At 38.4% G+C, this 24,136-nt stretch overlaps 1 protein-coding gene across 3 annotated transcripts in view; it reads left to right on the plus strand.

Moving 5' to 3' along the window:
• The window catches only part of SLC2A9 (solute carrier family 2 member 9), a 115,702-nt gene that overhangs the window by 59,742 nt on the left and 31,824 nt on the right, over window positions 1-24,136 (plus strand). For all 3 annotated transcript variants that reach the window (XM_075709113.1, XM_075709114.1, XM_075709112.1), the window contains exons 9-10: window positions 10,391-10,492; window positions 12,346-12,421. In XM_075709113.1, coding sequence (XP_075565228.1) covers window positions 10,391-10,492; window positions 12,346-12,421 — 178 coding nt within the window. The remainder of the gene's footprint in view (window positions 1-10,390; window positions 10,493-12,345; window positions 12,422-24,136) is intronic.

Below are 24,136 nucleotides of genomic sequence, written 5' to 3' on the forward strand. Positions count from 1 at the left end.
ATGATGCCACATGGTATGGAATAGCCCTTTGGGCAGTTTGGATCAACTATTCTGGCTGTGCCCCCTCCCAGTTTCTTGTGCACCTGGCAGAGCATGGGAAGCTGAAAAGTCCTTGACTAGCATAAGCAGTACCTAGCAACAACTAAAAACATCAGTGTGCTATCAACATTCTTCTCCTACTAAATCCAAAGCACAGCACTATGCCTGCTACTAGGAAGAAAATTAACTCTATCCCAGCTGAAACCAGGACAGAAGTACATTTCTGTTTGCACTGCAATAAATAGGAAACAATGGAGAGGTCTTTGGAATGAAAAGTTGCAAATAAGCAAATACTCTTTCTTTGTTACATTTTTTGTTTTCCCCTTATCTTCATATATTCTATACCAACTGTATTTGCACAATACTGGACACACCACACAAGCATTTTTAAATGTCAGAAGAATGGCTTTGGCAAAAAAATCCTTTCCAGTGGCAGAGCAACTGCTTATGACCTATAAAATGTTAAACTAAATCCAGCTATCAAGTATATTTTCTTATAGTCTAGGACATAAGGACTCTCAAAGGTCACAAAGATGTTCTTCTGATCTTTGTGTATTTCCACAAATCTATTTTTGAGCAAACCATTTTTTTTTTTTTAATTAAAAGGACATTCTTTTTAATAGGTGGAAATCATGAAGTATGGAAATCCCTACCTCTTACAATTTCTTCTTTGTGATACTGCAGAAATGCTTCTTTGTTTAAGATATATGTAAAAATAATAATGATAATTCTATCAGTGCGTTAAGTGAAGAATTACACCTCTCTCTTGTGGAAACGGATGAAAATTACATGGCGATGATTCCATGATATTAAAGCCCTTCTACAAATAGAGTCTGTCATCTTTTCAGTTCCTTCTGTGCTATCAGTTTGTGAGGCTTATTCAGAGCACATAGTTCATACATAATGAGGTGGATGTGTCTGCTTTGATTCACGGTATGTGTGGTAACTTTTTTTGTGCCCAAGAGGAGTGTTTCTAGTACTTTTTCTGTTTAAGCTACTTGCTGTGCCTCTGGAAATGCTGATGTATTGCTGTCTCCAGTCCCTTCAAGTTTGCTCTTTCAGTTCAAGAGAAATGCTGTTTTGTAGCCTTACTTTTATTTCACTAATCTTCACAAATGTTTCATTGCTGTTGTTTAAAGGAACAGCAACATGGATTTGTTTTTTCAATTCAAGGTTTTGCAGCTTCTCATTTCTAAAAGTAAATTCCTCTAAATTTTTTTCATGCCTAGAACTAAGGATGGGGGATTTCCCCCCACTCGCAACCTCTTAGCTGCTCTTTTTGCCCTTTTTTTTTTTCCTTTTTTTAAAAATGTATTTGACAGCATTAAATATTAAGTCAGGTGCATATGTCTTTATGTACTGCTCAGAGGGAAGAAAGGAAGAAGCAGGAGAGAATGAGGGGAGAACTTCATTTTCCTGGTATTTTTTTATATATTGCTAGCAGAAACACGATTTTACTAACAATAAATTCCAGGATTTCAGTAGATACTCCTATCAGTAATAGAAGTGGAGTATTTTTTCTTGTAAATGAAATAGCTATTGGAGAGGTCCACAATGACATCATGTACCATCTCCAATCATTCTGCATATGTTTAGGCGGTCATGAGACTGTGCCTCAGTAAGAATACGTGGGGTTCATCCATTGATGAGCCCCACGTGAATGCTAAAGAAAAAGATTGAAATAAATATATTTCACGGAGAAGCAAAATAATATTTAGGAGATAAAATATCATTCAAGCTGGGGTAAAATTTGAAAGTCTCCCTTTAACGTGTCTCCTGGGAGCAGCAGCATAATAGTAATAATGTTGATGTGCTCCTTGAGGAAAGGCAAACCACATCCCATCCTTTTTATAGCTCTGTGTTGCCTCAGATCACTTGATATGCCTGCTAGAAGTATGCTTTGCCTACAGCTCCATCCCTCTTCCTCTTGAGCAAAAGCCACATAAACAAGGCATTGAAAAATGAAACATGCATCATCATTTTCCAGTCATTTATAGAATTTGGCTGCAACTCCTGCTTACACCATCACTTCCTAGTTTACTTCATGAAATACCTGGGTTGTAGCATTGCGCACTTGGTGCCTTGGCTTCTCTCTGGGGAGACCATATAAACTTTCTGTATGTTTTTCAGTTAATCGTAGACTTCTCCACACATTGTACTGAACATGGATTCAGTTTAGAGAACTGGCTAGACAAGCTGCTTTTTAATGAGAGCGCCCATCAATTTCAGTTTGCTTCTGAAGAAGTTTGGTATCCTCTGGAATGAAATACTAAATAGATTTCCTACTCGTAGACATGTCACAGCAGTAACCTGATGCCGTGCTTTGAAGCAGGATGGAATATACGTAAATAATTCCCTGGCAAATATGTGTTTATTAGAAGTTTGTTCTTTAAATTCTGCAGTGAGAGGACTCTGCAAACTTCGTTATTCTTTAGTAAAATTGGTTACTGTGGCTTTTTTGTAATTTTTAGTAATTGAGGTTAATTTAATTTTGTTGTTGTCTTACTCTTAGTGGACAGAAAGAACAATTTGCCATTTTTTTTACAAGGCGACAGGCTGAATGGAAAGGGAGGCAGAAGTGAATGTGTGAAAAGATTCCTCCCCCCTCCATGAAACCAGCATAGAACAAAAGGGAATGTTGCTCAGATTAAGCATCCCACATCCAATTTTGCCATCTGTGGCACCACATTTGGTCTTTATATAATGTTCACAGAAAGAGACTAGCTGTGACTATATTGAGAAGATTATGCCTTAAACATTTCCCATAAGGCAATGCATCAGGGTGTTACTAATGTGCCTTCCAAAGCCTGTGTGACAGAGACAAACTGTGCGAAGCCTGGAATAAGTTAAAATACAATTCAGTAGTAGAACACAAAAGAATATAGGAAATGCTTTGCAGTATCACATGGAAGTCAAGCCAGCTTTCTTAGGTGAGATGATGTTATTCTGCTTTGAGATGTCATGACAGAGGGCCCTTAGACTTGTTTTGTGTTTCTTTTCATGTTAATAGATCTTAACATACAAGAAGGGAGTCCCTGCTTAGGGTGTGGCACATCTTAAAACAGGGGTACTCCAGACACTTCAGTAAGTGTCCTTATCCCTAACACGTTTCCTCCATGGTATCCAAAAGGTAATGCAAGGTATCTCCATTGAAACTCTGTGGCTCCACTGGGGTCAGAACAGTAAGAAATATGGTCCAGTGACAGCCAGTCGTAGCAAGTGGAAAAAATGGGGTGACAAATACTTTCAGCTCAAGGGTTCTTAGGAAGTTTTGCTATAGTCTGATTTTTAGTAAGAATTTTAATGCAGTCCCATGTAACATTGTTTGCACTAGGTCAGAATCAACCTTCACCTACCCATAATCCCCAATAGGCTGTAAGTAGAGTGCAAGAATGGGGCAAACATGGCATTTTCCTCTTTTGCTCCCCTCACCCTGACAAGCTGTTGCTCAAGGAGTGCCATGATTAGAAGGCAGTATCTTGGTCTTCAATAGCCTTGATAGAATTTTTTCTTTGTCTAGTTACTTTTCAACTTTCATATGTTTTTAGAACCCACAGAATCCTAAAGCAGTGAATTTCACAGTTTAACTAAATATTGTATGAAAAAGTCCCTCATGTTGAGATTAGAGAATATAAGATACAGTAGGTGTGGGCTGTATGAAATGATAACAGTGTGGATGCTCAGCCAACTGCAAAACTATTCTTAGAGAGTAGCAATCAACACTTCACTGTCATACAAAGAAATATCAAATGAGATTCTGTGGTGGCTTGCCCTGGGTCAGTTCATCATAAAAATATCCATTAATAATATGGGAGAGGTCACAAAGAGCCTTTTATAATCCACTGTGTCACCCAAACTCTCCAAAGGGAGAAACTCAAAAGTATTTGCAAGAACTATGGAAGATCATAAGAAATTGGAGAGGTAGCCTGAAAATCAGTAAGATGAAATTCAGCAAGGAAAGGTACCCAGTACTGCACTTTGGGAAGGAAAAAATCATACACACAAACACAAATGTCATGGGGAACTGTGTCAAAAGGCTTACTGAAGTCAAAATCTATCATGTTTTTCATTTTCTTTCTATCAACTCAGCTTCCTCCCCAACTGTGAAAGAAGTCACACCAATCTGCACTGAGCAAATCTGTTTTGACTGTTCTTATCACCTCACTCTCCTCTAGCTGCTGTCAGACTGTTTGATCGGTTAATAATTCATCCTAGTGTTTTGGGGGGGATGAAAGCCAGACCGTCTTCCTTCTCCTTGCATAACAGAAGATAGGTGCTCCATCTGCCCAGATCCAGTGCTCCCATACATGCCATCAACTCACAAGATTTCTGTGATTTACATTAATCATCATTACAAAAGCCTCATTGTCACTAATAAATTGTGAGGTAAAAAAATAGTCTTTAGTCAATATACTACTACATATTTTTTGGGGAAAAAAAATTACCTGGCACCGAAGACTGTTAATTTTATCTATGAGAAATATTTATTCATCTCATCAGCTATAATTTTAAGAAGCCATAAATAGTTGCCTACATGAGCAACAGTTGGCTTCCAAAACCGCCTACCATGCTAATTTGTTTGGCTGATACAAAATTTCAATTGCATGAATTTTTAGATGATTTACATATGCTTTGCTCAGTCCTACGAAAGCACTGCTAAGTATGTCCAATAAGTGAAATCCCCCAAAATACTCGGTGATTCATTTGGAATGTAAGGTACTGAATTCTGTTAGATGCAGGGAGTCACTAAATACTCCCTAGTCACAAATTCATCCTCATTTCAAATCTCAAATGCAAATGTGTGCAATCTTTATGGAGCAAATTTGTGAGTGGAAGAATACTCAGATTTGTGTCACTGTATTGGGCAAAATGTAATCAATGTAATCAGAAAGAATCAGCAGTACAAAAAAGAGATACTGACCAAGCAGCTTCCCAGACCAAGGTATTTGTCGATGGTCGGAGTGCATGTGGGCACATTTTCACTGCAGGGTGAATCACAGAGTGTGACTGTTAATGCCATGCTACCTTAATCCACAAGTGGTCAATGGGATCATTTTTAGATGAAGACATTATTCCTTCTTAATCATTTTATTACACTTGGGCTCTTGGATAGAAAAAGATTACATGTGTTGCAGTAACCATGTAGTGCCTTCCATGAGAAAAAGTCTCCTTATGAAGGTCTACCTTACAACACCACTCCTACAATCCAAGATATAGTCAGTTAGAGACTGCATTTATGTGCTACAAATGCTTCTGCAGGATATATTCAGAAACTGAAAGTTTTAAAGACGTATCTCCTGCTTTTGAGTATTAAAAAAAAAAATTGGTTTTGAGTAGTTTTTTTCCCAATCTATTCAAGATGATCTGCATCAGGGCATTGAAATACCGTCATTAGGAAATAAAGCACTAACCATGGTAATCTGTCATACATCAAGGTCAAGATCTAGTCTAGCTTTTATAATGCGCAGCTAACACAACACAAAAATTAGTGCTTTTAACAAATAAATCATCAACAGAAGGAGCTTTGCTTCAAAAATACCTACAATTTACTGCAGGGACATAATAGGAATAAGGTAATGGAGGTTTTTTGTGCTGCCCTGAGGGCTGTTCCCCGGCACTGCTGAGGGGAAAGCAGCCGGCTAGAGCAAATCCCTGCCTGGGCTATGTCTTGGTCATGCTGGTCTGGCAGGCATTAGGTATGGAGACCCTCTTTTGTGAATGAAAAATTTCACCGCCAAGTGAAGCTGATTAAGGATGCTTTACTGCAAAATAGTTCAGACTGAGCTTAGAAACTAAGCAATCAATTCCACCCTTTGCTGACAGTAATCGCCAGCCTGGTAACTATAGAATATGTGTAGGATCTTATCCTGTCATGGCATTAACACAGATACAGGCAAACTGATGTGAGAGCCAGGGTAGGAACAGATTTATTTAAGGCTTGTGCTTACATGGTCAGACTTGGTGCTAGGCCTCTAAATTCCAATTTAGGTACTTAAGTAAAATAATGTGTTTCTTTGTTTTACAAAGGTATTATTCATACAGTAGATAAATGGATATACATAAAAATATGAATCAAAAAATCAATTTGTAACCCTCAGTCTTCTGTTCCTCTTCTTTTCCTGGATGCAAGATACTATACATTGTGTCATAAATAGACCTGACAGCAATATAAATGTGATTATCCATTTTAATCCTGCTGTTTAAAATGGAAATAACACAGAGTTAGCTTGTCACATTAAGTCTGAATCTAGATGTATAGTCTTACTCAGACCTATATCCAAAATACATGAGAAAAAAGTATGGCTACTCTTGACGTTAGCATATAGATCAAACTTCTTTACAGAACTGAGACATCACGAAAATTTAACAAGATTTTCTTAGTATAATTTAGGGCCAGGAAATAAGTAGGGAATAGTATTCAGTGACCTCCCATTTGGGCTGTAGAACTCACTTACACATTCATTTTATCCAGAGATGCCTGTCTGATCTTTCTTTAATGTGCTCTGCTTTCATTATATCAGCCCTGGTATCTGCAGCTGACTTAAGTGAAAAGATTGACAGTTGTTTTTTTAACTTTATTCACAAGTGTTTCCTGCCAGACAAAAGTAAGTTATGTGAACTGTTAACTTAGTTTGCATATCAGTTGCCTTATTATCACCAAACGTTTGTGTTGAGAGAATTTTGGTTGAAAAATTTTTTTTACACATTTTCAGTAATTTCAGCTGTGTTAATTACCATGACTGGATATAGGCTTCTACAAATGCATGTTTATGATCACACATAAACAAGTATCAGCCTACACAATTTGGCAAATAACTCTGTGTGCTATCACAGAAAACAGTTGTGAGATTCTTTTTTTGACTGTACTTGAGCATATACTGAATTTCTTGTTATTTCATTTACTCTACCATATAGTATATTTTGACTTGTTACAGGTCTTCAATAGGTAACAGTTACCAGCACATAGCATTCAGAACTATAAATACTTGAAAACTGGTGAATCATCTTCCGCTTCTTATGAGTCATAAGCATCTTAGTGGGTTTTGCAATTTAACAAGTTTTGGATTTGTATAATCATAAAAATGAAGTTGTTGTCTGTTTATAACCTCAAAACCAGCATTTTTTTCACCAGGGAAACTTGCTGTTATAGAAGATATGTTAGACAAAGTATTTGCTGAAATTTCAGAGTTTGTCTGAGCTTTTTTTTCCCCATCAAGAAAAGGGGAACAAACAATTCAGCAGAGAAGTTTGAGGTACTGATGTATTGTCATAGGTTTTCTTAAGAAATCCTCAAAAATAAATCAAATTTTAGTTAGAAATACTGTAGACTTAAGCAGCTTGACGGACTGGCTGTTGAAGCGTCTGTGCACTTAAATGATTCAAAAATGGGTTTTGGTCTCGATGAAAGATGGTGCCTCCCGAGAGGCTTTTCTGTTTTGGATTGGCTCCCAGTTGAACAACTTTGATCTGCCAATGGGCCCTGGGAAGCTTCTGCATTGCCTCCTGACCAGCAAAGCCACAGACCCATGTGTTTCCAAACACACATGCTGCCTTTCATGAGACCACAGCTTTGTAATTTATAACCAGGTAGGGAGCATGGTTTTGATTGTTGTGCTTGGCTTTTCATGAGCTTGATTCTGTGTAGTGTCCCATTTCAGCAGAGACTGGTGTACCTCGTTTGAATCTGTGCCATGAGCAGATGTGTTTTGTTGGGCTGGAACTGGTGGTACAAGAGGCAGGTCGTGCATTTGAACAAATCAGAGGTGTCTTTAGCTTTAAAATGGAAGTAGGCATTTCTCTCCCCGTAACTGTGCAAGTTAATCATGTCTAATTGAGAAGCCTTCTGAGTCTGTATTTCCTAGATGTATTAGTGTTGTTAGCACACTTAACTTCATATCAACTTTGGAAATTATTATACCATTCCCAGTAATTCTGGTACATCATAGTGTCCCTGTGAATAAGGACAAAATTGCTACTTATTTTTTCCAGTGAACAAAGTTGGTCCATTCCATAAATCACAAGAAATGTCACCAAGAATTGTAATTGTAAATTCTTTGGGGCAGAAACTGTAGGGAGTGCCTAGAAGCTGAAACATTCAAGTTCCTCATTGCTACTGTATTAAATAAATAGCAATGATGAATGCTTGGGAAACCTGGCATCAGCTCAGGGAAAAGAATGACTGCATGTGGGTTTGCTTTATTTCTTCCTGAATTGTCTCTGAAGAAAAAAGAATTTAAATGTATTAGAAACTATTATTCTTTTCTATAAAAAGGATATGGAGCCCACAGATCTGCTGTGACTGTATCTGTGCTTGGCTGCTCTCAGTTAAAACTGGGAGTTCCTCACCAACCCACCTAGATTTGCCCGAATATGTCCAGACTACTTATTCTCAATGCATGTAGGCACAAGTGCATACACACATCTTTTTGGAGGACTTAGTCCAAACTGTCCTCCCTTACTAGGGTTTGCTTTTCTTTGAGCTTTACAACCAGAAACCATCTAGTACTTTTTTCCCATGTTTTGCTCTGTATGAGAGCCATCTATGAACCTTTTTCCCCTCTAAGAGAAGCATTCATCCCTTACCCCAGTTTAATATAAAACCCACCAGCTGGTGTAACACCAAGATTATTTAATCACGATCACCAATCCAGAATTGAAGAAAATAAGGGAAATTCCCTGGTATGTCAAATTACATGTGCAGCATCTATTGCTGAATGCGTAATTCATATCAAATTACATGTGAAGCATCTATTGTAGAAGTCTCCGTCTTCTTACGGATCCATCAGATAACTTTGCATCCCTTGTAGCCATAAAAATGTCTCTTGGTTAAGTGTACGTGTGGCCACATGTGTTTGCAAGATGGATTCATTAATCATAGTGGAAAATGCTTGGCATCTTGTAGAGGTTCTGATGGTGTAGCAGTTGCAGTTTTGGAACATTTGGACCCCATAAGCACAATGTGAAATGTTAAATAACATCAGTGTGGGTCTATTTTAAACACGGCTCCGAAATAAATTCTATTATGGAAGCTGTGGAGACTGTCAAACTGAGTATATTTCCTCATTTAAAGAAATAAAGAACACTAAAGCTCAACCCAGAGCTGCTTTCCGTGCTCTGCAGCATCATGGCGTGTGTCTCCAGTGTGGAAGTCCGGCTCGGCAGGGTGCAGGGTTGGCGTGTTTTGAAGCCTGTCCTAAAATCTGCTGGTGACCCTGATGCCCGGGGAGAAGCGCTTGCCACATAAGGTGTTTCTTCCCTGGGTGACTTTGTACTCTCCTTTAATGTGTTTCTTCTAGATGATTACAGTGGAACAGTGTGCATTGTCTCCCAGAATTAAGGGTATTGCTCCCGATTTCATTTTAGTTGCCCATTTTATCTTTTGCTTGAGGGACGTGCGAAATGGGGATTTCAGTCTCCAGTGGCAAACAGTTGTGTGATTCTGACTTCAGTTTATTTCAAGTGATACATTTCAGGCTTCATGAAATTGGTTTATCCTTCTCATAAGAAAGCCAATTGTTATTAGCAATTTCAGTAGTTATCAAAAGGAATAGCACATTAGATGTTATGACCTAAAATATATATATATTAGCCCATTTTAATGAGTCAGACTAGCAAAGAAAAGGCAGTTCCGTGTTATAGCTTTTCAAGAATCTCTTCATTGTGTTCTGCTCTAGCAGATAAGTATTCAGATTTTGTGATTGCTTTTAATAAAGTTGATTTATTTTCAGGTGTTAAATATAAATTCAAAATGTGCATGAGTGCACAAGTATTTTAAGAACATTATTATAGGCATTTGGTGCAAATTTGTAAGCAGTTCAACCAATGTAGAGTTATTTCTTGCCTAAAAAGATAAACAATAAATCAGAAAAAGAAGTCAAACTTTGTGTAGTTATCATCATATTAATTATTTTTATATAGCTAATGTACAGTCCTTGTTTTACTATTAAATTGTTATGGAAGAAGTTTACGATAGTAGTAACTTTGAAATCTACCGTGCTAACAGTATTAAAGTTGAATTTACCAGTTGCACATTTTTCATATCAATATGGTCATATTTTTTCTGTAGGAGGAAATCCAGGCATAAAACTAGTAACAAGTACTGGTTTTGATGGTTTCCCTTTTTTTTCAGTGGTTTTAAATAAGGATGCTATGCTGAATTGTTTTTTCAGAGGTCGAATTATGTAAACGTAATTGTGAACACAATTACGAACACATCACAGCTGATAAATAGTACAAAATCAACTCTCATGGTTTTATTTTCAGTGTTCATATTTACTTGGAGAACATATTCCATGGTCTGAGTTCTTCAGTGCTTTATCAAGAAAGTCCAGTGACACTTTTTGTTTTCCAGGGCTTAGTTATTGAACGGCTTGGACGCAGGCCTCTTCTCATCGGGGGTTTTGGGTTGATGGTTCTCTTCTTCGCAGTACTTACTGTCTCTCTGACTTTACAGGTAACACTACAGTCACTACATATTTTTACCCTCTTTTTTGCCCATTTTAAAAAACCATGTGCTCGATACCTGTTTGCCTCAGCATTCCTACAAAAGCCAGCCTTTTTAATCAGTTTGACACAAGGATTTGAAGATCTCTCCTTTTCCTTTGTGAATCTGTTCATTTCAATGTATGGTTAGCCATAGCAACTTTTGCATTAAAAAGCCATAGGGGCTTTGTCACGTTCAGTCTCCTTAACTCAAAGATTCATGCATATCATGAACTATTGTGAAGACAATTTTACCCATAGCTGGGTAAATAGTTTACCCATTATTCCATGTTTTTGTCTTTGTTTGTAATACAGCCTATTTGAGATTTCTTTCATGCTTTATATGTCATTCTTAGGCTTAGAAGGTTTTTTTCCAATAATGAAATATTTCCATGTTTGCTGTTTCTTTGAAGCTACATTTCTGATATTTTTATTGAAAATATAAAGACTTAGTCTTTGCAGAACATCTGCACTTAAGTTCTCAGATGTTATTAGCAGTCAGTTCCCCAGATATTTCAAATGGTCAGAGGAGGATTATTAAACCAATCTAAATACTGACCCCGAGTCATTTTTCCTTGTGTAGCTTCCATTTTCATAATGATGCCGTTTCTTTCTATTCCTGAGGGCTTTTAAGAAGTAAAACTGCCAGTATGCAATGGCACGGTTTTGGGTGGTCTTTCAAGTTGTTTTTCTGCTCTTGTTGATTCCTGTGTCTTGCGATTAATTTGACTTTCAAGTCTTGGTTGAAGTGAGTCAGTCAGTCAGTTTGACTAACAGGTGTATGCCACACCATTGCAAAGTTTTATTTGATTTACCTGTACATACGGCACAATAAAGCTTTACTTCACATACCCATCACGACAACTATAAGACAGCTCTCCAGAACAGCGATGTTATTACAAGTAAAGAGTAAAAAATTCTCTTCCAAATCTTTTAAAACCTAGTCTGATCCGTGAGGACCTTCAGCTATTGTAAATCTCTGAAGTTTGAGTGCCTTCCAGTTTTAGTTCCTTTCAGAAGTGTCTCAGTCTGTTAAGTATGAGAGATTAGGTATTGCTTTGAACAAAGGACCCAGGGTACAGATAGGCTTGATCTCAGGGGAATTTGTATCTACTCTGTTTTTGCACCTTCTCTCTCTCAGTGTCTTTAGGGACCTTGGATCTTAGTTCAGATGAGAACTCCAAAATTATTCCATTTATAATTCCATTAAAGAACCATTTATAGTTTGTTCTGTTTTCCCTGTGCCTGTTGTTTGCATACGTGGCCCTCCTTGTCTGCAAAGTCAGATTATGGCTAAAATCCCTGGACTGTGGCTTTAGCGTGTTTTGCTAAGATTTAGATAAGCTGTCCTACTGAAAGGCAGCCTGTCATGTCTAGACTTCAGCCCAGCCATTAATTGGGGAACTTTGAAGCAATAAGGGCCATCAGGATTGCTCTTTTTAAATATGGCTGAAATACCTGAGGAGGATGGAGGTGCCGAATCTGTTCAATGGAAGGAAAAGCTCTCTTCCAGGGTGGCTTGAACTTTAGCACAAGAAGTTGTAAACTTTCAGAGTAGTGACTTCTGATGGTGCAAGAGCTTGTCTAGTGTTTCTCTACAGGGATTCCACAGAGACCAAGAGCTTTAATAAAAATAATCCAATAAAGTTCTACAGAAATACTGTGATTTTCTAAAGTAATCCCAGACTAAATTCTGAAATAGAGAAAGCAGCATGGAAAACACTCTCTGTTATCTGTGATTTTTTTTTTTTTTTTTTTTTTTTTTTTTTTTTTTAATATTAGTATGTACAATATACTTACCATGAATGTCTTTTACCTACCCAGGAAACTGTGCATTGGCTTCCTTACCTCAGTATATTTTGCATCCTTGCAATCATTGCGTCATTCTGCATTGGACCAGGTATGTCTATATTTTTTCATGTTTCTTTGTACATCAAAGTACAGGTATTTTTGCGCTGGCACTATGTTAACAAATCACTTGTAGGGAACTTCACTTTACCCTTATCTGATGACCACAAAGGATCTAAGACAGTAAAACGTGATAGCAACACAAAGTGATAGCAATGTTCTTGATAAAAACCGACGTACACATGCATTCCCACTTAGCTGGCAGCGTAATTGAGAACTAGTGCCTAAATTGCACACAGTACCAAATTAAAATGTTGGCTATTATTGTAGGATTGCTATGATTTTGTAAATCTGAAAAAACACTCAGACTGGAAGCTGAGTGTCTTATTTATCTATGCTTGTGTTAGCAGTTCAATGCCGGCAGGATACAAATTGAACACTGGTGGAGGAAGGGGATAGTTGTGTGTGGTTCCTTTCTTCTCTTCCTTTCCAAAGATAGAGAAGTGCTGTGCAATAGGGTTTATATGTACTCTCTTCAGGAAGATGATGGAAAAGGTAGATGTCCTGATGGAAAAGGTAGATGTCCTGATGGTGGAGCTGCTTCTTTTATGTCAGTTCTTTACTGACTGCATACATTTCAAATCTGATGCCCTCAGGTGACTGGTTTTGTAAGTTATAATGACTTTATTAGATCTATTTCCCCAGCCCAGTTTTGATTACTTAGAGATGGATACAACTTTATAGAAAATCCAATATTCCCAGGTTGTAATTTTTGTATTTTATTTGCTTTAAGAACATGTTTAAGGTATAAAAAAGTAATAAAGCCAGACCTTTCTCAGAAGTGTAGAATGAAAGGACAAGAGCAACAGTCAAGTCTCAGCAAGGGCAATTCTGACTGGGTAGAAGAGAAAAAATTTTACACTGAGAGTGATTAAGCACTGGAAGACATTGCTCGAAGAGGCCTTTAAATCTCCATCCTTGGAGCTATTCAAAACTCAGCTGGACAAATTCATGAACAACTGGCCCTGCTTTGACCAGAGGCTGAAATCCAGAAGTCCCTTCCAACCTGAGTTATCCTGTGATTCTAATTGCTTCATGTCTTTGGAAAATGCATTTTAATAGAGATGCATAATATGCAAATACTTACCTGAGCATAGCATTTCTCTAAACAGTGTTGCTCTAGTCTTCCAATACTTGACCAGAATTGGATCCTGCAGTTGTCAAATAATGATATGCTAACAAAAATTATTTGCAGATAGATAAAGAGGAATTTAATCAAAATTCAATGCACTTACAGAATAAGATGTCAAAACAGTGCTTAAATTTTCAAAGATTCTCTTACAAACTGTTTTCCACAAAAGTGGAAAAAATCAGCTGCTTTTTAGGATTTTTTTCACAGGTGTTCTGCTGTAAACCTGAAAGTAAGACTTCTGTTCCCCCAAGTTCTCAGGTTTTTTCATGCACCATTTATTGCCTCTTTTTCTTTATAAAGAGTTTGACATTAAATATTAATGAACTGTTTATACATCTTCACCACTGAAGTGATCTAATTAATTGATTGTGGTTTATTTGGGGAAAGAGTGTTGCTGATGTTTCATGTGACTCTACTGAAACATGGCTGTAATGCTATGGATCCTCTTTTGGAAAAGCTGAGGAAAAATTACTCTGCTTTAGAGGAAAATGGGGAGAAGATCAAAATATTCCTTTTCCCCTTGCTTCTGGGAAAATAGTTTGTCACTAATCTCTGTGCTTATTCCTTTGCATATGGTAGCTGACTGGAAGAAGGAAAGAGTCAAACAGGCTTGACTAGGGTCATTAACACGCCTTATGCTGAACTGTAGGTGGCCTATGAAGATTGTTCTTCCTCACCTCCAGTTCTTCTTGCAAAGCAAATAGTGCAAACAATCTTGCAATCCCTTTTTCCTTCTGTAAGGACAAATCTCAGGTTCAGCTAAGGTCCTAGTATTGTGGACGTATGTCTCTTAGACTGAGAATTTTTTTTTCTTTTAAAGAAGAGTTCTGTGGAATAGAACTGCTCTTGCATTTTGAATACCTAAGGAAAGTCAAACATTGACTTGAAACCTCTTGAAAACTTCCTTTCCAGTGTTTTAAGTAGCTCAAACAATTTAAGAAAGTGTAGCTGCTTACATCATCTGCCTTTTTTTTCCTAAAAAACTCTGTTGAAACAAATTGTATTTTTTTTTCCATGTTGCACATGTTCCACCGATTTTTAGAACTTGCAGTTCAATATGTTCTTCCAACCCAAAGCATTCTACGATTCTATGATTCTATGTTGTATTTTCAGCATATTAAGATTAACCCTCTACATTTCTCCTTCACCTCACCATTCTGCAGAATGGATTCTGGTTTTCTTCACTTAGCTTCTTTCCTTTTACCAATGCTATTCAGGATTTTCTATTGTACTTTGCATTCTCTTTGGAGCCATGTTTGCAGATATATGTAAGACAAACAGCTTTTGTTTGATATTACTTACTTGCTTTCTACAGAAATTCTTTAAAATTAACTCTTTTATGGTTTTCATTGTGCTTATTGCTTTTAAAGCCAAAGGACATTAATACTGTACCAGTAGCTACCTAGTTGGCCTCTCCACCTTTCCTGTGTATGTTCAAACATCTGTAATACCTGACAATAGTGGGAATATCTCAGTAGCATTGAACTTTTTTTTTGCTTTTTATGAAAATTTTTTTAATTGACACTTCAGCTGTTGAGAGGAGGTTATGAAGATTCATATTCTGGTTCCTCTGTAAATCAATAGCAATATTTTAGCTGACTTCAGTGGGACCAGATTTATCTTCAGTGAAACTTTTCTGTTTAGTGGGGCTTAGGAGATCTAAACTACTTGGCTACCTCTTAGCTGGGAGCAGTTCTCTTTCAGCATATGGAAGCAATTTCTGTTATTGGCCATGTTTTAAGATGGATGAATGAGAAGAGAGCATATATATAATTTTTTCTGAACAAAGAAAATATTATCAAAAAGTGAGACATCCACTGCTTTTTGTATCACAAGGCACAACTTCAATATTTGAGTGCAATTATTGTGTCAAGTTTTACCCCCACTTCCCCACCCCCCAGTACAGGACATCAATAAGCTGGGGCAAGTCCACTGGAGAGTCACCAAGTCAGGGACAGGAGCCCTGTGAGAAGGGGCTGGGTGAGCTGGACTTGTTCAGCCTGGAGAAGAGACAGCTTAGGGGGCACCTAAGAGCAGTCCCAGTACCTATGAGGTGGGTGTTGTGATGACAGAGTGAGGGTCCTGTTGGTGGCGTGTCGTGGGAATACTTCAGAGACAAAAGGCATATGTTGAAACAAGAAAGATGAAGAGTGACTATAAGGAAAAGCTTTTTGCTAATAGACAGTCGAGCAGGCTACCAAGGATTTTGAGTCCTTAATTACTACACGAAGATCAAAATTGAATAGATTGTACTTCTGCTTTTTTATTTTGGAACTCTGTAGTCCAGTGGGAAATCTGTGTTTCTGGATCTTCCTAGGTAGGGCAAGTGCTACTCACCAGCCATTACTGACTGATTTAAAATTGGCTTTGTTTTGTTCAAAAGTATACTGTGACAGTTATACTAAGATACCCTATATGTGACAGATACGGCATATACATATATATATCGTACATATACTAAGAAACTAAGTTTTTTCTCAGGGAAGTGTGCAATGCCAGTGGAGTGTCACAATACACAAAACCATAATTTCTTTTAATGGGAAAGTCACTGCTGAAAATTAACCTTATCTTTCATTTCCTACTAATATTAGAGTTTTAGCAAGAGGAAGTAAGTAGGAAGGAACACATTTTTGAACACATCTCCAATGCTGTGGCTGTTAGAGTGTCTAGAGAAAAGTACGAACAGGGCAAGCAGGTGAGACACTTTTCCAGAATCAGTACACGGTTTTTTTCAGCTTAGGGTCTTCCTGAGACATAGTTTCCAAGATTTTCATAGTCTTCCATGAATTTGTTCATTCTCTGTCTGAAACTGTGTAAAATTTTAACATCCTTTAGCAAAGAAATCTACATGTCTACCACCTCTCATGTACATGAAGACATCCTTTGTTTTTCTTTCTGTGATGCCCTTTTAGGTCTTGTTCTGGAAGAAGCGGAACAATTGATCCCCTTCCTCCCTCTTCAAGTTTCTTGTGATCTTGTAGACTTTTACCTTATCACCTCAGATTTTTCCAGACTGAATGTCTATTTCTTATTGCTTCTTTCTCAGTGATATTTTATGACATCCCTTTGGCAGGAAAATTTCACACTTCAATATCTAGTATTCTTTTGCAGCAGTCTGGTAGTTTAACAAGATAAATTTGAAGTTTAGGAATAACCTTCCCACCTTTCTGGTCAGTAAAAGGGTTTTTCCCCAGGAAAATTAATGCATACCCTTTATTATTTGCAGATTCTTAATATTTTTAGCCTCTTGTAGAAGGCTGGGTGTCATTTGTTTGTATTGGTTAAAAAGGTACTATTGTCATGGTATTGCTAATGCTTAGTATCTTATTTAATTCCTTATTTAGAGTATTTAAGCATTCTTCAGCGTAAATCCTGCGTGGTTGGTAATGATTTTGCAGATACAGATCTTCATCTAGGATGAATTCAGTTTACGTTCACTGAGCTATTGGTACTTGGAAGAATTATCCCATCTGAAAATAGAATCATAGAATCATTTAGGTTGGAAAAGACCTTTAAGATCATCCAGCCCAACCATTAACCTAACATTACCACGTCCACCACTAAACCAATTAAGGACAGAGTAGCAATTTCATGTTTCCTGGCTTGGTAGCTGGATTAATTATAATGAAAGTAAAAACTAGGAATCATTAAGATTGGAAAGGACCTCTAAGATCATCAGTCCAACCATCAACCCAACACCACCATGCCCACTAAACCATGTCCCAAAGTGCCACGTCTACCCGTTTTTTGAACACTTCCAGGGATGGGGACTCCACCACCTCTCTGGGCAGCCTGTTCCAATGCTTGACTACCCTTTCCGTGAAGACATTTTTCCTAATATCCAACCTAAACCTCCCCTGGCGCAGCTTGAGCCCATTTCCTCTCATCCTATCACTAACTACATGGGAGCAGAGACCAACACCCACCTCACTACAACCTCCTTTCAGGTAGTTGTAGAGAGCGATAAGGTCTCCCCTCAGCCTCCTCTTCTCCAGGCTAAACCACCCCAGTTCCCTCAGCTGCTCCTCATAAGGCCTGTGCTCCAGACCCTTCACCAGCTTCACTGCCCTTCTCTGGACACGCTCCAGCACCTCAATGTCTTTCTTGTATTGAGTAGCCCAAAACTGGACACAGTATTCCAGGTGTGGCCTCACCAGTGCTGAGTACAGGGGGACAATCACCTCCCTGCTCCTGCTGGCCACACCATTCCTAATACAAGCCAGGATGCTGTTGGCCTTCTTGGCCACCTGGGCCACTCTTCCCCAAGCCTCTAGCATTGCATGGGGTTGTTGTGACCGAAGTGCAGGACCTGGCACTTGGCCTTGTTGAACCTCATACAGTTGGCCTCGGCCCATCGGTCCAGCCTGTCCAGATCCCTCTGCAGGGCCATCCTACCCTCCAGCAGATCAACACTCCTGCCCAATTTGGTGTCATCTGCAAACTTACTGAGGGCGCACTCAATCCCCTCATCCAGATCATCGATAAAGATATTAAACAAGGCTTGCCCCAAAACAGAGCCCTGGGGAACATCGCTCGTGACTGGCTGCCAACTGGACTTAACTCCATTCACCACTACTCTCTGGGCTCAGCCACCCAACCAGTTTTTTACCCAGTGAAGACTATGCCCGTCCAAGCCATGAGCTACCAGCTTCCCAAGGAGAATGCTATGGGAGACGGTGTCAAAGGCTTTGCTAAACTCCAGGTAAATGACGTCCACAGCCTTTCCTTCATCCACGAGGCGGGTCACCAGGTCATAAAAGGAGATCAGGTTGGTCAAGCAGGACTTGCCTTTCATGAACCCATGCTGGCTGGTCCTGATCCCCTGGTTGATCTGCACTTGCCTGTTGAGTTCACTCAATATGAACCTCTCCATAATCTTTCCCGGCACCGAGGTCAGGCTGACAGGCCTGTAGTTCCCCGGGTCCTCCTTCCGGCCCTTCTTGTACATGGGCGTCATATTGGCAAGCAAATAGTACATAACGTGAGGAATTGAGCTTATAAAAATACTGCTATAAATTTCTAGAGCATAAGATTGTCTTTAAAAATATAATATTTTCTGTCTTGTTAGAACATCTGATACTTTCTTGATAGTTTAGATGTTGTGTGGTCTCCCACTTTCTGATAGCATATGGATGAGTCCCATCTGCTCCTTTACGGCTAGGATCAGCTGTTACTATAAAGTGTGGGGTTTTTTTATTTGTTTCATTTTTTGAACTCGGCTTTTTAGTTTGCAGATGTTTTTCAGGCATATTGCTAGGGATTGAAACAGTAATGCTCACAACAGGTATGTTCAGGCATGCGTGTGATTTGGTACATCATCATTTTTATCAAAAGTCAAACAGCAAAATGCTTTCATGCATTTACTAAAAATTAAAGGGACCCTTATGTTCAAAGTAGTCAATCTACGATCTGAAAGAAAAATACCCTTCAAAAATTGCTTATTGTTTTATAGATTAAGGAGCCACACTGTTCCAGACAATTGCTTCATTGTGCCTATTTGGTTAATTATACACGAGTGAAGTTATTTGGTTGCAGAGAAACATACTGTTTTCCAATATTACTTTTGATTATGGGAACACGTTAGTAAATAATGTTACAGTTTTCACTTCAAGAAAAAGGCAGAAGCTTCATGGAAATATTTTTCTTGGTCACACATTTGACCTGAAATATATATGATACATTTCAACTGAAGAATTGTCATCCAGCAAAGAGTAAATAGAAAGGGCTGAGGGGATCAGTTCTGGCTCCTAAGGAGACAACAAGGGAAAAAAAAATCAATAGAGAAAACAAATTGAAGAAAAATAGTAAGAGAACATTTTCAGTATCTCCACAAAGCATTTGTGCTGTTTGGGTTAGGCATCATGAGCAAATGCATTGATTTGGAATGCCTTTACTGGGTGGGTAAATAATGTGCAGCTCCTTGGAAATTTGGGTGGTGATAGATGGGCTTAGGTACATGCGAAATGTCTTCCTTCTTTAACCTTGTTTTAGATAGTATTTAAGGAAAAAGAAAGGGCTAAAAGCAGTTACCCCTACTTTCTCAGTTAAACCTGTGTGGCTGCCTCTTCGTGGACCCTGAAGCATATTGAACTGTGCTTGCAGAATCTATGTCTCTTTCAGGAAAACCACACTAAAATCTGTCTAAAACAGAAGAAGTGTAGGTTCTGCTTAGTGTTTATCTGTTTACTTGAATTCCCAGTTCATCCATTGTGCCTTTGCAACAGTTGTTGTGCAAACAAGTGATTTTTGATTTTGCTGGGTGAATTGAAATATATGTATGTGTGTGCATCAGGTGATTGGAGATAGTTCTATAAAGTTGCTGGAGACTGACCCCTTTTCTCTACCAGCCAAATACTTCAAAAACCAAACCAAAACAAAAAACAACAACAACAAAAACAACTGACTGAGAATGTGTCCAATCCAGGGAGAGTTTCCTTATTTCCTTGCAGGGATGTGACCCCACCTGCCAGGGAGGCTGTCATGTATTCTGGGATGAGGGTCTTTCAGTCTTTGTTTTTGATGCTGTTCCAATTTGTATAAAACAATTAAGTGTTCATTCTCTGAACCAGAGAATGGCTTTTCTGCTATGTGTCAAGAGATTTGTCCTAGATGTTGGAACATGTGGGGAAAAAAACCAATCAACTGATTAATTGGGGATTACAGCAATGTTGGCATGGACTTCCAGATAACCTTCCCCATGGAAATAAGCATGACAAAGATACAGTGAGACCCTGAGAACTTTGGAAGCTTGGCATAAAGCATTTCTGTGCATTATCCTTGTATTGAGAGATTTATTAGTATTTCTTCCTTAGAAGAATATTCTGTTTAAGTGTAACATCCTTCTATCCAGTTTTGATAAATGGAGGAGGCAGTGCTGCAGAGATGGGAACGGAAACCATGGTGGGGGAGGCTAGGTATGATGCCTGTCTTTAACTAAATGAAAGGGTGGGAGGAGGTGGACTGTTTTAATAATATACCTGGCTTTGAAGTAATCCTTCCTTTATCACCTTGTTTCAGAAATAGAAAAAGCATTGTCTCTTTTGAGTCAAACCTTTGCATATTTGGTGGCTCTGGAAACACAGTGAACTGGAGCACTGGACTTAATTTACCATTGGGAATAAGTATAAATAATCCAAGACCTTATTGTTGCAGTAAGAGATGTAAAAGGTGTTTGTGTAGTACAGGTGTGTTGCCCTTCCTTCGACCCCTGTAGCTGGGAGGGAGGTCAGTCACACGTGTGCCCAGGCAGGCGTGCAGCAACGTTCCCTCTTCCAGGGAACATTCCCCAGGAGTTCCTTGGAGTCCTCTGGAAGGAAAAAAACCAGTTTTTATTACAACAAGCAGTAACACTAGGGGAAGTTCCAGAAATCTGAGGAGTTGCTTTTATATCCATTGCTTGACTGTCATAACTCAAGCCACCTTTGTGCAGGAAAATTGTGTTATTTTGGTAGCACTTCCAAGTTTGAGATTAGTGATTTGTTTGAAATCTCACTTCATCTTTCACAGTTTACCCATTTCTAGTAATAGGACATGTATAACTGCAGGCAATTGAAGAGAAAAAGAGTCTTAGAAACTGAGGAACAGGGTGAGGATTTAAGGATGTCTGAAAATTGCAGTTAGCTAAAGGAGAATATAAGAATGGTATTTGTACATGTCACGTGGAAAACTTCTCCATAGCTTTATATATTTTATCTAAGTCATTTGGAAGATTGTTTTATGTTAACACTCTATACACACATTCTTTTACATATTTTCTTAGAGACCTAATGCATCATATTGTCATGCATTGTGTCTCTGTATTGTAATGCAAAAAATGCTTGTTGTGTTGTCATATGTCATGTCATCATTTTTGAGATGATGACTTAGAGCTGAATGTTGGAGCACAGAACTGCTCATGCAGCAGTTTGCCAGGAAGGCTGCAAAGGGCTGCTGTGAAGATGAAGAAAATAGATTTTAATATGAAAAGATACAGAATATCGTGTCTAACAAAAAAGACTGAGAATATGATCTCTGCTTCTAAATACCTGGGTAAAAGGGAGAATAATGGTGAGAAGAGAGAATAAGCTGAAGGCAAATGTTGCTGCAGAAAATCACAACAAACCCCCAAACCTAGGTGCTAGCTAGCCATGAATAAATTTAGAATAGAAATTGGAAGAAAACTCCTATCCACTAGAGGAGCTGAGTTCTCCAGCAGCTTCTCAATGGAAACAGCAAAAGGAGAAACTAAACACGCAACTTTTATAAATCTCTAAAAGGACTGCATGACATGCTGCCTGAAACAGCTGAGGATTGGATTTGAACCAGATAATCCAATATGATCCTGTGTTCCTTTGCTCCAAGTCCTGTGTTCTTCATTTATCTCCAAGTGAGACACTTGATCCTCTGTATAAAGTCTGTCTTTATTTCCATTTGTCAAAAAGCCCAGGTATCTGCGAAGTTGAACGCATTCTGAGAGAGGATCTTCTAGCTGGTCATTACATAAAATGTGCAGCCTCTGGCTTAATTTACATCAGTAGCTGCTATTTTTAAATCAGTGGTGCTACAGTGAGAAGCAAACAGGAGTCTCTGGTTAGTTCTTACAGGGTAGCTTTAGGGCATTTGACTTTATTATCATATGCTGTGTAACGTCTTAGAAGTAGTTATTCTGGTCCTAAATTCTTTAGGTATTTCTGTGGATGAGTGGTGATTCCCTTCCGAAGCAGTCCTGCTGACTTCAGTGAGTTTGTGTAAGGTTGAATTTAGTGTGAATAGAATCAAACGTGAATCAGTGTGATTTTGCTTCAATTCCTACCTTTAAAATAAGCTCCTATTCAGTATGCGTAAGGATGACAAAAACAGATCAGTGGTATGTTTCCAGTCACACTCTCATCAAAGAAAAGCGAAATCGATAAAATTCACTGTCTGGTGGAATTTGAAAAAAATAGTAATTTTATGGTAGTGAGATCTTCATTTTTCAACTGTTGCTTTTTCTAGCGATTGCATTTGCAGATACAGCTAAGAAACATTAACAAACCAGACCGTTTCAGACAAATGTTTCACTTTTTGTATCTTTTTTGAGAGTTTTGTCTTATAATTGAGTTTTATAATACTTGTCATGGTTTATGGAGTGTGAGTGAAGTCTTTCCTAGTACAGCTGAATAGAATACACAATAGAAACATGATAACGGTGTATTCAGCATGTGTTAAATTGACATTATGAAGTAAACAAAAGAAAACTTGGAGGAAATCATTGCTGTGCCCAGAGGTGTATCAAAAATATTTTGATATTTAAAGTTTAAATCAGCCTGTGCTCTTACTCTGAATGCCAATGTGCAGCTGGACTGACAGCGGAGCAGTTGTGGTAAAAGGGTCACTTTGAAAGTCATGAAGTGTGTTCAATCTGAAATGTCATCAGGAAGAAAAAAAATCTTCTCTTGGATGTGAAACACAAACAAAGGTGTGGTAGCACACACATAGACATAAAAGTACTGAAATGAAAGGCAGCATCAGTATTATTGCCTGAAATAGGCATTTACAGAAGCTTTGTGTGATGTTGTGTTAGCTTCTCCACTTAGAGTGGGATGTAAGAATTTCTAATGCTCATGGCCTCCTACAGAGGCATTCTTTTTAGTACATGTTGAGGAAGAGTTTGGAGCTTGCATAAGTGGAAAAAAAATTCTCTTTGTACTAGAGAAGTGTATAATGTTGAAAAGAAACAAATAAACCAGTGTTGCTAATATTAAAAAGTGGTAGATTTGAAAGTTTAGGTTACTTTTCAAAACGTCTTTTATTCTGTAAGCTGGAAGCCTTTACAGTCTTTCCAGCAGGTAAACATCCTTTGATAGTGTCAAATAGTTCACTCATCAGATAAGAAGGGTATTTGTTCAGAAATAACCTTTAGTTTTCCTGGGTATTTAAGGAGAGGTTTGGTTTGTTGATCATTATAAGGCTTTTGTGGGCACAACAGTAGGTTTAAAACATGCTGGACTAAAAACAGTTAAATATTCCAAACATGAGTTACAATTAAGTTCAGGAACCCATAACAACCTGGAGATCCGTAATTATTATGCAATACATACCGGTCTCAGTTGGAGATTTGCTGAGGGATCTCTGGCCACATCCCCTGCCCTGTTGTGCCACTCCATTGCTGCGGACTACCATCCATCCAACACAAGTAGCCTTAGGGCTGGCAGTTTCGCCTTGCAGCTGCCAGCGTCACGGCCTGCCATATTAATGCCATTGCTTTGATTTATGTGGGCGGTGAAGCACAGCAACAGGAGATCTGATTTTCTTTCCTTCTCTGGTTTCCTTTAGCAGTGGAAAAAGCTCCTGCCTACACTTGGGGGCAGGACTATTTTCAACTGCTTCTAAGTCAAGGAGGTAAAAGGATGGGAAGTTTAAGGGCTTCACATGAGAATTTATCTTTTGGTGATCAAATCACTCTTTCGGTGAACGAGCTGAGGTTTTGGGCTGTTAAGAAATAAAACTAGAATTGCTTTCAATCTGGCCACACCTTCATTAAATTTTGCGGGGGGGAGATAACATGTCCCTTGAATATATTGGATACAGTGTCATTCAACATATATTTTGGGATTA

Source organism: Pelecanus crispus, chromosome 4, assembly GCF_030463565.1.
Source record: "Pelecanus crispus isolate bPelCri1 chromosome 4, bPelCri1.pri, whole genome shotgun sequence".
Taxonomy (NCBI): Eukaryota; Metazoa; Chordata; class Aves; order Pelecaniformes; family Pelecanidae; genus Pelecanus; species Pelecanus crispus.